Below are 14497 nucleotides of genomic sequence, written 5' to 3' on the forward strand. Positions count from 1 at the left end.
ATCGTTGCCCTTTTAAATGTCCTCCAGAAGCATGATCAGAAACGCAGAGTTTTACACCATGATGCTTAGTAAATGAACCCCTTAGTTTGTAAGCTCATGTGGTCAGGACCATCTTAAAACTTCATCATCATGAAGTAATAGGTCAGCACTTTATAAAGCATAAGAATAACCCTTTCCTTTGGAGTATCTTCATGTGTAACTGATTACCTTTCCTGTCTTCACTATTTCTTGCAGCTGGAGGTGCAGAGTCCCCCAGGACACACCATTGGGTATGTGGTACAGACGTGGCATCCATTTGTTCCTAAATACTCTCTTTTGACGGAGAGCCGGGAGCCTGTGTTGAAGGTCGTTGGACCATGTCTAATGTCCAGCTGCTGTGGAGATGTGAACTTCCAGGTGAGGACATTGTCCACCTGTTTCTCTCCTTTTCCTCTTTCCTCTCAGTGGTTGTGCTTCGTTCTCTCTCACTTCACTTGTAACATCAACTCTCCCCGACCACCTCGTGAGTGCTCACTATCAGAGTATCCTCCTCTCTCACTACACTTGTAACATCAACTCTCCCCGACCACCCCGTGAGTGCTCACTATCAGAGTATCCTGCTCTCTCACTTCACTTGTAAAATCAACTCTCCCCGACCACCCCGTGAGTGCTCACTATCAGAGTATCCTCCTCTCTCACTTCACTTGTAACATCAACTCTCCCCGACCACCCCGTGAGTGCTCACTATCAGAGTATCCTGCTCTCTCACTTCACTTGTAACATCAACTCTCCCCGACCACCCCGTGAGTGCTCACTATCAGAGTATCCTCCTCTCTCACTACACTTGTAACATCAACTCTCCCCGACCACCCCGTGAGTGCTCACTATCAGAGTATCCTCCTCTCTCACTTCACTTGTAACATCAACTCTCCCCGACCACCCCGTGAGTGCTCACTATCAGAGTATCCTGCTCTCTCACTTCACTTGTAACATCAACTCTCCCCGACCACCCCGTGAGTGCTCACTATCAGAGTATCCTGCTCTCTCACTTCACTTGTAAAATCAACTCTCCCCGACCACCCCGTGAGTGCTCACTATCAGAGTATCCTCCTCTCTCACTACACTTGTAATGTCCCCTCTCCCCAGCCACCCCGTGAGTGCTCACTATCAGAGTATCCTCCTCTCTCACTAAACTTGTAACATCAACTCTCCCCAACCACCCCGTGAGTGCCCACTATCAGAGTATCCTCCTCTCTCACTACACTTGTAACATCAACTCTCCCCGACCACCCCATGAGTGCTCACTATCAGAGAATCCTCCTCTCTCACTAAACTTGTAATGTCCCCTCTCCCCAACCACCCCGTGAGTGCTCACTATCAGAGTATCCTCCTCTCTCACTACACTTGTAACATCAACTCTCCCCGACCACCCCATGAGTGCTCACTATCAGAGTATCCTCCTCTCTCACTAAACTTATAATGTCCCCTCTCCCCAACCACCCCGTGAGTGCTCACTATCAGAGTATCCTCCTCTCTCACTAAACTTGTAACATCAACTCTCCCCAACCACCCCGTGAGTGCTCACTATCAGAGTATCCTCCTCTCTCACTACACTTGTAACATCCTCTCTCCCCAACCACCCCGTGAGTGCTCACTATCAGAGTATCCTCCTCTCTCACTACACTTGTAACATCAACTCTCCCCAACCACCCCGTGAGTGCTCACTATCAGAGTATCCTCCTCTCTCACTACACTTGTAACATCCTCTCTCCCCAACCACCCCGTGAGTGCTCACTATCAGAGTATCCTCCTCTCTCACTAAACTTGTAACATCAACTCTCCCCAACCACCCCGTGAGTGCTCACTATCAGAGTATCCTCCTCTCTCACTACACTTGTAATGTCCCCTCTCCCCAGCCACCCCGTGAGTGCTCACTATCAGAGTATCCTCCTCTCTCACTACACTTGTAACATCAACTCTCCCCAACCACCCCGTGAGTGCTCACTATCAGAGTATCCTCCTCTCTCACTACACTTGTAATGTCCCCTCTCCCCCTCCACCCCGTGAGTGCTCACTATCAGTGTATCCTCCTCTCTCACTACACTTGTAATGTCCCCTCTCCCCAACCACCCCGTGAGTGCTCACTATCAGTGTATCCTCCTCTCTCACTAAACTTGTAACATCAACTCTCCCCAACCACCCCGTGAGTGCTCACTATCAGAGTATCCTCCTCTCTCACTACACTTGTAATGTCCCCTCTCCCCAACCACCCCGTGAGTGCTCACTATCAGTGTATCCTCCTCTCTCACTAAACTTGTAACATCAACTCTCCCCAACCACCCCGTGAGTGCTCACTATCAGAGTATCCTCCTCTCTCACTACACTTGTAATGTCCCCTCTCCCCCTCCACCCCGTGAGTGCTCACTATCAGTGTATCCTCCTCTCTCACTACACTTGTAACATCAACTCTCCCCAACCACCCCGTGAGTGCTCACTATCAGAGTATCCTCCTCTCTCACTACACTTGTAATGTCCCCTCTCCCCCTCCAACCCGTGAGTGCTCACTATCAGAGTATCCTCCTCTCTCACTACACTTGTAATGTCCCCTCTCCCCATCCACCCCGTGAGTGCTCACTATCAGTGTATCCTCCTCTCTCACTACACTTGTAATGTCCCCTCTCCCCGACCACCCTGTGAGTGACCACTATCAGAGTATCCTCCTCTCTCACTACACTTGTACTGTCCCCTCTCCCCAGCTACCCCGTGAGTGCTCACTATCAGAGTATCCTCCTCTCTCACTACACTTGTAATGTCCCCTCTCCCTCTCCACCCCGTGAGTGCTCACTATCAGAGTATCCTCCTCTCTCACTACACTTGTAATGTCCCCTCTCCCCCTCCACCCTGTGAGTGCTCACTATCAGAGTATCCTCCTCTCTCACTACACTTGTAATGTCCCCTCTCCCCAACCAACCTGTGAGTGCTCACTATCAGAGTATCCTCCTCTCTCACTACACTTGTAATGTCCCCTCTCCCCGACCACCCTGTGAGTGACCACTATCAGAGTATCCTCCTCTCTCACTTCACTTGTAACATCCCCTCTCCCCGACCACCCCGTGAGTGCTCACTATCAGAGTATCCTCCTCTCTCACTACACTTGTACTGTCCCCTCTCCCCAGCCACCCCGTGAGTGCTCACTATCAGAGTATCCTCCTCTCTCACTACACTTGTAATGTCCCCTCTCCCCCTCCACCCTGTGAGTGCTCACTATCAGAGTATCCTCCTCTCTCACTACACTTGCAATGTCCCCTCTCCCCCTCCACCCTGTGAGTGCTCACTATCAGAGTATCCTCCTCTCTCACTACACTTGTAACGTCCCCTCTCCACGACCACCCCGTGAGTGCTCACTATCAGTGTATCCTCCTCTCTCACTACACTTGTAACGTCCCCTCTCCCCCTCCACCCTGTGAGTGCTCACTATCAGTGTATCCTCCTCTCTCACTACACTTGTAATGTCCCCTCTCCCCGACCACCCCGTGAGTGCTCACTATCAGAGTATCCTCCTCTCTCACTACACTTGTAACGTTCCCCTCTCCCCCTCCACCCTATGAGTGCTCACTATCAGAGTATCCTCCTCTCTCACTACACTTGTAACATCCCCTCTCCCCCTCCACCCTGTGAGTGCTCACTATCAGAGTATCCTCCTCTCTCACTACACTTGTAATGTCCCCTCTCCCCGACCACCCTGTGAGTGCTCACTATCAGAGTATCCTCCTCTCTCACTACACTTGTAACGTTCCCCTCTCCCCCTCCACCCTATGAGTGCTCACTATCAGAGTATCATCCTCTCTCACTACACTTGTAACGTTCCCTCTCCCCGACCACCCTGTGAGTGCTCACTATCAGAGTATCCTCCTCTCTCACTTCACTTGTAACATCCCCTCTCCCCCTCCACCCTGTGAGTGCTCACTATCAGAGTATCCTCCTCTCTCACTACACTTGTAACGTTCCCCTCTCCCCCTCCACCCTGTGAGTGCTCACTATCAGAGTATCCTCCTCTCTCACTACACTTGTAACGTTCCCCTCTCCCCGACCACCCCGTGAGTGCTCACTATCAGAGTATCCTCCTCTCTCACTTCACTTGTAACATCCCCTCTCCCCCTCCACCCTGTGAGTGCTCACTATCAGAGTATCCTCCTCTCTCACTACACTTGTAACGTTCCCCTCTCCCCCTCCACCCTGTGAGTGCTCACTATCAGAGTATCCTCCTCTCTCACTACACTTGTAATGTCCCCTCTCCCCCTCCACCCTGTGAGTGCTCACTATCAGAGTATCCTCCTCTCTCACTACACTTGTAACGTTCCCCTCTCCCCCTCCACCCTGTGAGTGCTCACTATCAGAGTATCCTCCTCTCTCACTACACTTGTAATGTCCCCTCTCCCCCTCCACCCTGTGAGTGCTCACTATCAGTGTATCCTCCTCTCTCACTACACTTGTAATGTCCCCTCTACCCAGCCACCCCGTGAGTGCTCACTATCAGAGTATCCTCCTCTCTCACTACACTTGTAACATCCCCTCTCCCCCTCCACCCCGTGAGTGCTCACTATCAGAGTATCCTCCTCTCTCACTACACTTGTAATGTCCCCTCTCCCCCTCCACCCTGTGAGTGCTCACTATCAGAGTATCCTCCTCTCTCACTACACTTGTAATGTCCCCTCTCCCCCTCCACCCTGTGAGTGCTCACTATCAGAGTATCCTCCTCTCTCACTACACTTGTAATGTCCCCTCTCCCCCTCCACCCCGTGAGTGCTCACTATCAGAGTATCCTCCTCTCTCACTACACTTGTAATGTCCCCTCTCCCCCTCCACCCTGTGAGTGCTCACTATCAGTGTATCCTCCTCTCTCACTACACTTGTAATGTCCCCTCTCCCCGACCACCCCGTGAGTTCTCACTATCAGTGTATCCTCCTCTCTCACTTCACTTGTAACGTTCCCTCTCCCCCTCCACCCTGTGAGTGCTCACTATCAGAGTATCCTCCTCTCTCACTACACTTGTAACGTCCCCTCTCCCCCTCCACCCTGTGAGTGCTCACTATCAGAGTATCCTCCTCTCTCACTACACTTGTACTGTCCCCTCTCCCCAGCCACCCCGTGAGTGCTCACTATCAGAGTATCCTCCTCTCTCACTACACTTGTAATGTCCCCTCTCCCCCTCCACCCTGTGAGTGCTCACTATCAGTGTATCCTCCTCTCTCACTACACTTGTAATGTCCCCTCTCCCCCTCCACCCTAAGTGACCACTATCAGTGTATCCTCCTCTCTCACTACACTTGTAATGTCCCCTCTCCCCGACCACCCCGTGAGTGCTCACTATCAGTGTATCCTCCTCTCTCACTTCACTTGTAACATCCCCTCTCCCCCTCCACCCTGTGAGTGCTCACTATCAGAGTATCCTCCTCTCTCACTACACTTGTAACATCCCCTCTCCCCCTCCACCCCGTGAGTGCTCACTATCAGAGTATCCTCCTCTCTCACTACACTTGTAATGTCCCCTCTCCCCGACCACCCTGTGAGTGCTCACTATCAGAGTATCCTCCTCTCTCACTACACTTGTAATGTCCCCTCTCCCCGACTACCCTGTGAGTGCTCACTATCAGAGTATCCTCCTCTCTCACTACACTTGTAATGTCCCCTCTCCCCCTCCACCCTGTGAGTGCTCACTATCAGAGTATCCTCCTCTCTCACTACACTTGTAATGTCCCCTCTCCCCCTCCACCCTGTGAGTGCTCACTATCAGAGTATCCTCCTCTCTCACTACACTTGTAACGTCTCCTCTCCCCCTCCACCCTGTGAGTGCTCACTATCAGAGTATCCTCCTCTCTCACTACACTTGTAATGTCCCCTCTCCCCCTCCACCCTGAGTGACCACTATCAGTGTATCCTCCTCTCTCACTACACTTGTAATGTCCCCTCTCCCCGACCACCCCGTGAGTGCTCACTATCAGAGTATCCTCCTCTCTCACTACACTTGTAACATCCCCTCTCCCCCTCCACCCCGTGAGTGCTCACTATCAGAGTATCCTCCTCTCTCACTACACTTGTAATGTCCCCTCTCCCCCTCCACCCTGAGTGACCACTATCAGTGTATCCTCCTCTCTCACTACACTTGTAATGTCCCCTCTCCCCGACCACCCTGTGAGTGCTCACTATCAGAGTATCCTCCTCTCTCACTACACTTGTAATGTCCCCTCTCCCCCTCCACCCTGAGTGACCACTATCAGTGTATCCTCCTCTCTCACTACACTTGTAATGTCCCCTCTCCCCGACCACCCTGTGAGTGCTCACTATCAGAGTATCCTCCTCTCTCACTACACTTGTAATGTCCCCTCTCCCCCTCCACCCTGAGTGACCACTATCAGTGTATCCTCCTCTCTCACTACACTTGTAATGTCCCCTCTCCCCGACCACCCTGTGAGTGCTCACTATCAGAGTATCCTCCTCTCTCACTACACTTGTAATGTCCCCTCTCCCCGACCACCCTGTGAGTGCTCACTATCAGAGTATCCTCCTCTCTCACTACACTTGTAATGTCCCCTCTCCCCGACCACCCTATGAGTGCTCACTATCAGAGTATCCTCCTCTCTCACTACACTTGTAACGTTCCCCTCTCCCCGACCACCCCGTGAGTGCTCACTATCAGAGTATCCTCCTCTCTCACTTCACTTGTAACATCCCCTCTCCCCCTCCACCCTGTGAGTGCTCACTATCAGAGTATCCTCCTCTCTCACTACACTTGTAACGTTCCCCTCTCCCCCTCCACCCTGTGAGTGCTCACTATCAGAGTATCCTCCTCTCTCACTACACTTGTAATGTCCCCTCTCCCCCTCCACCCTGTGAGTGCTCACTATCAGAGTATCCTCCTCTCTCATTACACTTGTAACGTCCCCTCTCCCCCTCCACCCTGTGAGTGCTCACTATCAGTGTATCCTCCTCTCTCACTACACTTGTAACGCCCCCTCTCCCCGACCACCCTGTGAGTGCTCACTATCAGAGTATCCTCCTCTCTCACTACACTTGTAATGTCCCCTCTCCCCCTCCACCCTGTGAGTGCTCACTATCAGAGTATCCTCCTCTCTCACTACACTTGTAACGTCCCCTCTCCCCCACCACCCTGTGAGTGCTCACTATCAGAGTATCCTCCTCTCTCACTACACTTGTAATGTCCCCTCTCCCCCTCCACCCTGTGAGTGCTCACTATCAGTGTATCCTCCTCTCTCACTACACTTGTAATGTCCCCTCTCCCCGACCACCCAGTGAGTGCTCACTATCAGTGTATCCTCCTCTCTCACTACACTTGTAGCATCCCCTCTCCCCCTCCACCCCGTGAGTGCTCACTATCAGAGTATCCTCCTCTCTCACTACACTTGTAATGTCCCCTCTCCCCCTCCACCCCGTGAGTGCTCACTATCAGAGTATCCTCCTCTCTCACTACACTTGTAATGTCCCCTCTCCCCCTCCACCCTGTGAGTGCTCACTATCAGTGTATCCTCCTCTCTCACTACACTTGTAATGTCCCCTCTCCCCGACCACCCCGTGAGTTCTCACTATCAGTGTATCCTCCTCTCTCACTACACTTGTAATGTCCCCTCTCCCCGACCACCCCGTGAGTGCTCACTATCAGTGTATCCTCCTCTCTCACTACACTTGTAATGTCCCCTCTCCCCGACCACCCCGTGAGTGCTCACTATCAGAGTATCCTCCTCTCTCACTACACTTGTAATGTCCCCTCTCCCCCTCCACCCTGTGAGTGCTCACTATCAGAGTATCCTCCTCTCTCACTACACTTGTAACATTCCCTCTCCCTCTCCACCCTGTGAGTGCTCACTATCAGTGTATCCTCCTCTCTCACTACACTTGTAATGTCCCCTCTCCCCCTCCACCCTATGAGTGCTCACTATCAGAGTATCCTCCTCTCTCACTACACTTGTAACATTCCCTCTCCCTCTCCACCCTGTGAGTGCTCACTATCAGAGTATCCTCCTCTCTCACTACACTTGTAATGTCCCCTCTCCCTCTCCACCCTATGAGTGCTCACTATCAGAGTATCCTCCTCTCTCACTACACTTGTAACATTCCCTCTCCCTCTCCACCCCGTGAGTGCTCACTATCAGTGTATCCTCCTCTCTCACTACACTTGTAACGTCCCCTCTCCCCCTCCACCCCGTGAGTGCTCACTATCAGAGTATCCTCCTCTCTCACTACACTTGTAACATTCCCTCTCCCTCTCCACCCTGTGAGTGCTCACTATCAGAGTATCCTCCTCTCTCACTACACTTGTAATGTCCCCTCTCCCTCTCCACCCTGTGAGTGCTCACTATCAGAGTATCCTCCTCTCTCACTACACTTGTAATGTTCCCTCTCCCCCTCCACCCTGTGAGTTCTCACTATCAGTGTATCCTCCTCTCTCACTACACTTGTAATGTCCCCTCTCCCCGACCACCCCGTGAGTGCTCACTATCAGAGCATCCTCCTCTCTCACTACACTTGTAACGACCCCTCTCCCCGACCACCCCGTGAGTGCTCACTATCAGTGTATCCTCCTCTCTCACTTCACTTGTAACGTCCCCTCTCCCCCTCCACCCTGTGAGTGCTCACTATCAGTGTATCCTCCTCTCTCACTTCACTTGTAACGTTCCCTCTCCCCCTCCACCCTGTGAGTGCTCACTATCAGAGTATCCTCCTCTCTCACTACACTTGTAACGTTCCCTCTCCCCCTCCACCCTGTGAGTGCTCACTATCAGTGTATCCTCCTCTCTCACTACACTTGTAATGTCCCCTCTCCCCGACCACCCTGTGAGTGCTCACTATTAGAGTATCCTCCTCTCTCACTACACTTGTAACGTCCCCTCTCCCCCTCCACCCTGTGAGTGCTCACTATCAGAGTATCCTCCTCTCTCACTACACTTGTAACGTTCCCCTCTCCCCCTCCACCCTGAGTGACCACTATCAGAGTATCCTCCTCTCTCACTACACTTGTAACATCCCCCCTCCACCCTGTGAGTGCTCACTATCAGAGTATCCTCCACTCTCACTACACTTGTAACGTCCCCTCTCCCTCTCCACCCTGTGAGTGCTCACTATCAGAGTATCCTCCTCTCTCACTACACTTGTAACGTCCCCTCTCCCCCTCCACCCTGTGAGTGCTCACTATCAGAGTATCCTCCTCTCTCACTACACTTGTAACGTCCCCTCTCCCCCTCCACCCTGTGAGTGCTCACTATCAGAGTATCCTCCTCTCTCACTACACTTGTAACGTTCCCCTCTCCCCCTCCACCCTGAGTGACCACTATCAGAGTATCCTCCTCTCTCACTACACTTGTAACATCCCCCCTCCACCCTGTGAGTGCTCACTATCAGAGTATCCTCCACTCTCACTACACTTGTAACGTCCCCTCTCCCCCTCCACCCTGTGAGTGCTCACTATCAGTGTATCCTCCTCTCTCACTACACTTGTAACGTCCCCTCTCCCCCTCCACCCTGTGAGTGCTCACTATCAGAATATCCTCCTCTCTCACTACACTTGTCACTGGTTATTATGACACAGAGTAAGTATGAAGCACAACCAGCAATTCACTTCTGCCTGGGCTGGTTTTGGGAACATTGGGAGGTAAAAGAGCATGTGGCCCCCACAATTTATCAGCATTAGATGTTACCAGCCGGGGGGCTGGTGGCGCTATAGCAGGGATGTGACGCAGTGTGGGTCCCGCCACCAATGTGCCCATCAGTCTTAGGGCCAGTCACCAAAGGGCTGAAACCCCCCTCCTAGGAATAACCATCCTTGTGCTGATGGGTGATGAGGGTGAACTTATAAAGCAATCCCCCAGAACCCTTGTTCATGAATTTATGACTCACTTAAGTTCTTTTGGGAGGATCCGATTCAGTCCAAATAATGAAAGGTGACTTATCACGGCCAGGCCTTGCTGATTGTTTCCTATTTATCCTGGCACGGTTATTGGTCTATGTCACATCCCGCGCCGTTACATCTGGTGACTCGTATGTTTCACATAAATAACATTCAGGTCAGTGCTTTGTTCTGAGACGGATCAGGAGAGCGTCACCCTTTCTGTTACATACAGTACAGTGACTTCAACATGTTGGTAAATTGCAGTAATGGCCCCAGTATACATGACGTGTGCTGGCTTAGTGTAACGTGTGGTCATGAGATCTGGAATCTCACCTGTCATACTCCAGTATACTACTACTGACTATAACAACGATCCATAAATATCATCTTTGTGTTATTCTAATCATTTTTATAGTCAAACCTCACCAAATATGCAACTCTTTGCTGGAAATACAGGGAGGGTGAAGGGAGAGAGAGCAAAGGTGAGGCAGCCGTGAGCTGGGAATACAGGGAGTGTCAGGGAGAGAGCGGAGGTGAGGCGGCTGTGAGCTGGGAATACAGGGAGGGTGAAGGGAGAGAGAGCAGAGGTGAGGCAGCCGTGAGCTGGGGATACAGGGAGTGTCAGGGAGAGAGCGGAGGTGAGGCAGCTGTGAGCTGGGGATACATGGAGGGTAAGGGAGAGAGCAGAGGTGAGGCAGCCGTGAGCTGGGGATATAGGGAGTGTCAGGGAGAGAGCAGAGGTGAGGCAGCCGTGAGCTGGGGATACAGGAAGTGTCAGGGAGAGAGCAGAGGTGACGCAGCCGTGAGCTGGGGATACAGGGAGTGTCAGGGAGAGAGCAGAGGTGAGGCAGCCGTGAGCTGGGGATACAGGGAGTGTCAGGGAGAGAGCAGAGGTGAGGCAGCCGTGTGCTGGGGATACAGGGAGTGTCAGGGAGAGAGCAGAGGTGAGGCGGCCGTGTGCTGGGGATACAGGGAGTGTCAGGGAGAGAGAGGAGAGGCGAGGCAGCCATGAGCTGGGGATTCATGGAGGGTGAAGGGAGAGAGACAGAGGCGAGATAGCCGTGAGCTGGGGATACAGGGAGTGTCAGGGAGAGAGCGGAGGTGAGGCAGCCGTGAGATGGGGATACAGGGAGTGTCAGGGAGAGAGCAGAGGTGAGGCAGCTGTGAGCTGGGGAGGGATACAGGGAGGGTAAAGGGAGAGAGAGGAGAGGCGAGGCAGCCGTGAGCTGGGGATACAGGGAGGGTGAAGGGAGAGAGCAGAGGTGAGGCAGCTGTGAGCTGGGGATACAGGGAGTGTCAGGGAGAGAGCAGAGGTGAGGCAGCTGTGAGCTGGGGATACAGGGAGTGTCAGGGAGAGAGCAGAGGTGAGGCAGCCGTGAGCTGGGGATACAGGGAGGGTGAAGGCAGAGAGAGCAGAGGTGAGGCAGCTGTGAGCTGTAGATACAGGGAGTGTCAGGGAGAGAGCAGAGGCGAGGCAGCTGTGAGCTGGGGATACAGGGAGTGTCAGGGAGAGAGAAGAGGTGAGGCAGCCGTGAGCTGGGGATACAGGGAGTGTCAGGGAGAGAGCAGAGGTGAGGCAGCCGTGAGCTGGGGATACAGGGAGGGTGAAGGGAGAGAGAGCAGAGGCGAGGCAGCCGTGAGCTGGGGATACAGGGAGTGTCAGGGAGAGAGAAGAGGTGAGGCAGCCGTGAGCTGGGGATACAGGGAGGGTGAAGGGAGAGAGAGCAGAGGCGAGGCAGCCGTGAGCTGGGGATACAGGGAGGGTGAAGGGAGAGAGAGCAGAGGTGAGGCAGCCGTGAGCTGGGGATACAGGGAGGGTGAAGTGAGAGAGAGCAGAGGCGAGGCAGCCGTGAGCTGGGGATACAGGGAGGGTGAAGGGAGAGAGAGCAGAGGCGAGGCAGCCATGAGCTGGGGATACAGGGAGGGTGAAGGGAGAGAGAGCAGAGGTGAGGCAGCCGTGAGCTGGGGATACAGGGAGGGTGAAGGGAGAGAGAGCAGAGGTGAGGCAACCGTGAGGTGGGGATACAGGGAGGGTGAAGGGAGAGAGAGCAGAGGCGAGGCAGCCGTGAGCTGGGGATACAGGGAGGGTGAAGGGAGAGAGAGCAGAGGCGAGGCAGCCATGAGCTGGGGATACAGGGAGGGTGAAGGGAGAGAGAGCAGAGGTGACGCAGCCGTGTGCTGGGGATACAGGGAGTGTCAGGGAGAGAGCAGAGGTGAGGCAGCTGTGATATGTGGATACAGGGAGTGTCAGGGAGAGAGCAGAGGCGAGGCGGCTGTGAGCTGGAGATACAGGGAGGGTGAAGGGAGAGAGAGGAGAGGCGAGGCAGCCATGAGCTGGGGATACAGGGAGGGTGAAGGGAGAGAGAGCAGAGGTGAGGCAGCCATGAGCTGGGGATACAGGGAGGGTCAATAGAGAGAGCATAGAGGTGAGGCAGCCGTGAGCTGGGGTTACAGGGAGGGTGAAGGGAGAAAGAGCAGAGGCGAGGCAGCCGTGAGCTGGGGATACAGGGAGGGTGAAGGGAGAGAGAGCAGAGGCGAGGCAGCCGTGAGCTGGGGATACAGGGAGGGTGAAGGGAGACAGAGCAGAGGTGACGCAGCCGTGTGCTGGGGATACAGGGAGTGTCAGGGAGAGAGCAGAGGTGAGGCAGCTGTGATATGTGGATACAGGGAGTGTCAGGGAGAGAGCAGAGGCGAGGCAGCTGTGAGCTGGAGATACAGGGAGGGTGAAGGGAGAGAGAGGAGAGGCGAGGCAGCCATGAGCTGTTGATACAGGGAGGGTGAAGGGAGAGAGAGCAGAGGTGAGGCAGCCATGAGCTGGGGATACAGGGAGGGTCAATAGAGAGAGCATAGAGGTGAGGCAGCCGTGAGCTGGGGTTACAGGGAGGGTGAAGGGAGAAAGAGCAGAGGCGAGGTAGCCGTGAGCTGGGGTTACAGGGAGGGTGAAGGGAGAAAGAGCAGAGGTGAGGCAGCCGTGAGCTGGGGATACAGGAAGGGTCAATAGAGAGAGCGTAGAGGCGAGACAGCCATGAGCTGGGTATATAGGGAGGTTCAAGAGAGAGAGAGCAGATTATGTCTCCCTGCCCCCCATACTAGTAATATCCCCCTCTCCTCACAACCCCCTCTCTCATCGTGCCTCCCTACTTCCCTCTTTCCGTCTCCCTCATCACCTCTCCCGTGCCTCTGTGTTCCAGGTAAAACCCATGTGTGAGTCCCGCAGCGTGGGACGGATCAGCAAGCAGTGGGGCGGACTGCCAAAGGAAATATTCACTGACGCCGATAACTTCGGGATTCAGTTTCCAAAAGATCTGGATGTAAAGATGAAAGCAGTGTTACTCGGGGCGTGCTTCATCCTGGTGAGTACATGCTGCTGGGATGTGTGTGTACAGGGTGAGGATGGAACAGAGTCTCTGTATACGCTGCTGGGAATGTGTGTGTACGGGGTGAGAATGTAACGGAGTCTCTGTACGCGCTGCTGAGAATGTGTGTGTACAGGGTGAGGATGGAACAGAGTCTCTGTACACGCTGCCGGGAATGTGTGTATACAGGGTGTGGATGTCACGGAGTCTCTGTACGCGCTACTGGGAATGTGTGTGTACAGGGTGAGGATGTAACGGAGTCTCTGTACACACTGCTGGGAATGTGTGTGTACAGGGTGAGGATGTAACAGAGTCTCTGTACACGCTGCTGGGAATGTGTGTGTAGAGGGTGAGGATGTAACGGAGTCTCTGTACACGCTGCCGGGAATGTGTGTGTACAGGGTGAGGATGTAACGGAGTCTCTGTACGCACTGCTGGGAATGTGTGTGTACAGGGTGAGGATGGAACGGAGTCTCTGTATACGCTGCTGGGAATGTGTGTGTACAGGGTGAGGATGTAACGGAGTCTCTGTACACACTGCTGGGAATGTGTGTGTACAGGCTGAGGATGTAACGGAGTCTCTGTACACACTGCTGGGAATGTGTGTGTAGAGGGTGAGGATGTAACGGAGTCTCTGTATACGCTGCTGAGAATGTGTGTGTACAGGGTGAGGATGTAACGGAGTCTCTGTACACGCTGCTGGGAATGTGTGTGTAGAGGGTGAGGATGTAACGGAGTCTCTGTACACGCTGCCGGGAATGTGTGTGTACAGGGTGAGGATGGAACAGAGTCTCTGTACACGCTGCCGGGAATGTGTGTATACAGGGTGTGGATGTCACGGAGTCTCTGTACGCGCTACTGGGAATGTGTGTGTACAGGGTGAGGATGTAACGGAGTCTCTGTACACACTGCTGGGAATGTGTGTGTACAGGGTGAGGATGTAACAGAGTCTCTGTACACGCTGCTGGGAATGTGTGTGTAGAGGGTGAGGATGTAACGGAGTCTCTGTACACGCTGCCGGGAATGTGTGTGTACAGGGTGAGGATGTAACGGAGTCTCTGTACGCACTGCTGGGAATGTGTGTGTACAGGGTGAGGATGGAACGGAGTCTCTGTATACGCTGCTGGGAATGTGTGTGTACAGGGTGAGGATGTAACGGAGTCTCTGTACACACTGCTGGGAATGTGTGTGTACAGGCTGAGGATGTAACGGAGTCTCTGTACACACTGCTGGGAATGTGTGTGTAGAGGGTGAGGATGT

The 14497-nt window shown here is 53.5% G+C and overlaps 1 protein-coding gene across 1 annotated transcript in view; it reads left to right on the top strand.

The window, feature by feature from the left end:
- Positions 1–14497, top strand: part of LOC134985602 (phospholipid scramblase 1-like) — a 95780-nt gene that overhangs the window by 76398 nt on the left and 4885 nt on the right. The window contains exons 6-7 of the mRNA XM_063950418.1: positions 235–396; positions 13073–13234. Of these exons, the coding sequence (XP_063806488.1) occupies positions 235–396; positions 13073–13234 (324 nt within the window). The remainder of the gene's footprint in view (positions 1–234; positions 397–13072; positions 13235–14497) is intronic.

This window comes from Pseudophryne corroboree, assembly GCF_028390025.1.
Source record: "Pseudophryne corroboree isolate aPseCor3 chromosome 6 unlocalized genomic scaffold, aPseCor3.hap2 SUPER_6_unloc_1, whole genome shotgun sequence".
In the NCBI taxonomy this organism is placed as follows: Eukaryota; Metazoa; Chordata; class Amphibia; order Anura; family Myobatrachidae; genus Pseudophryne; species Pseudophryne corroboree.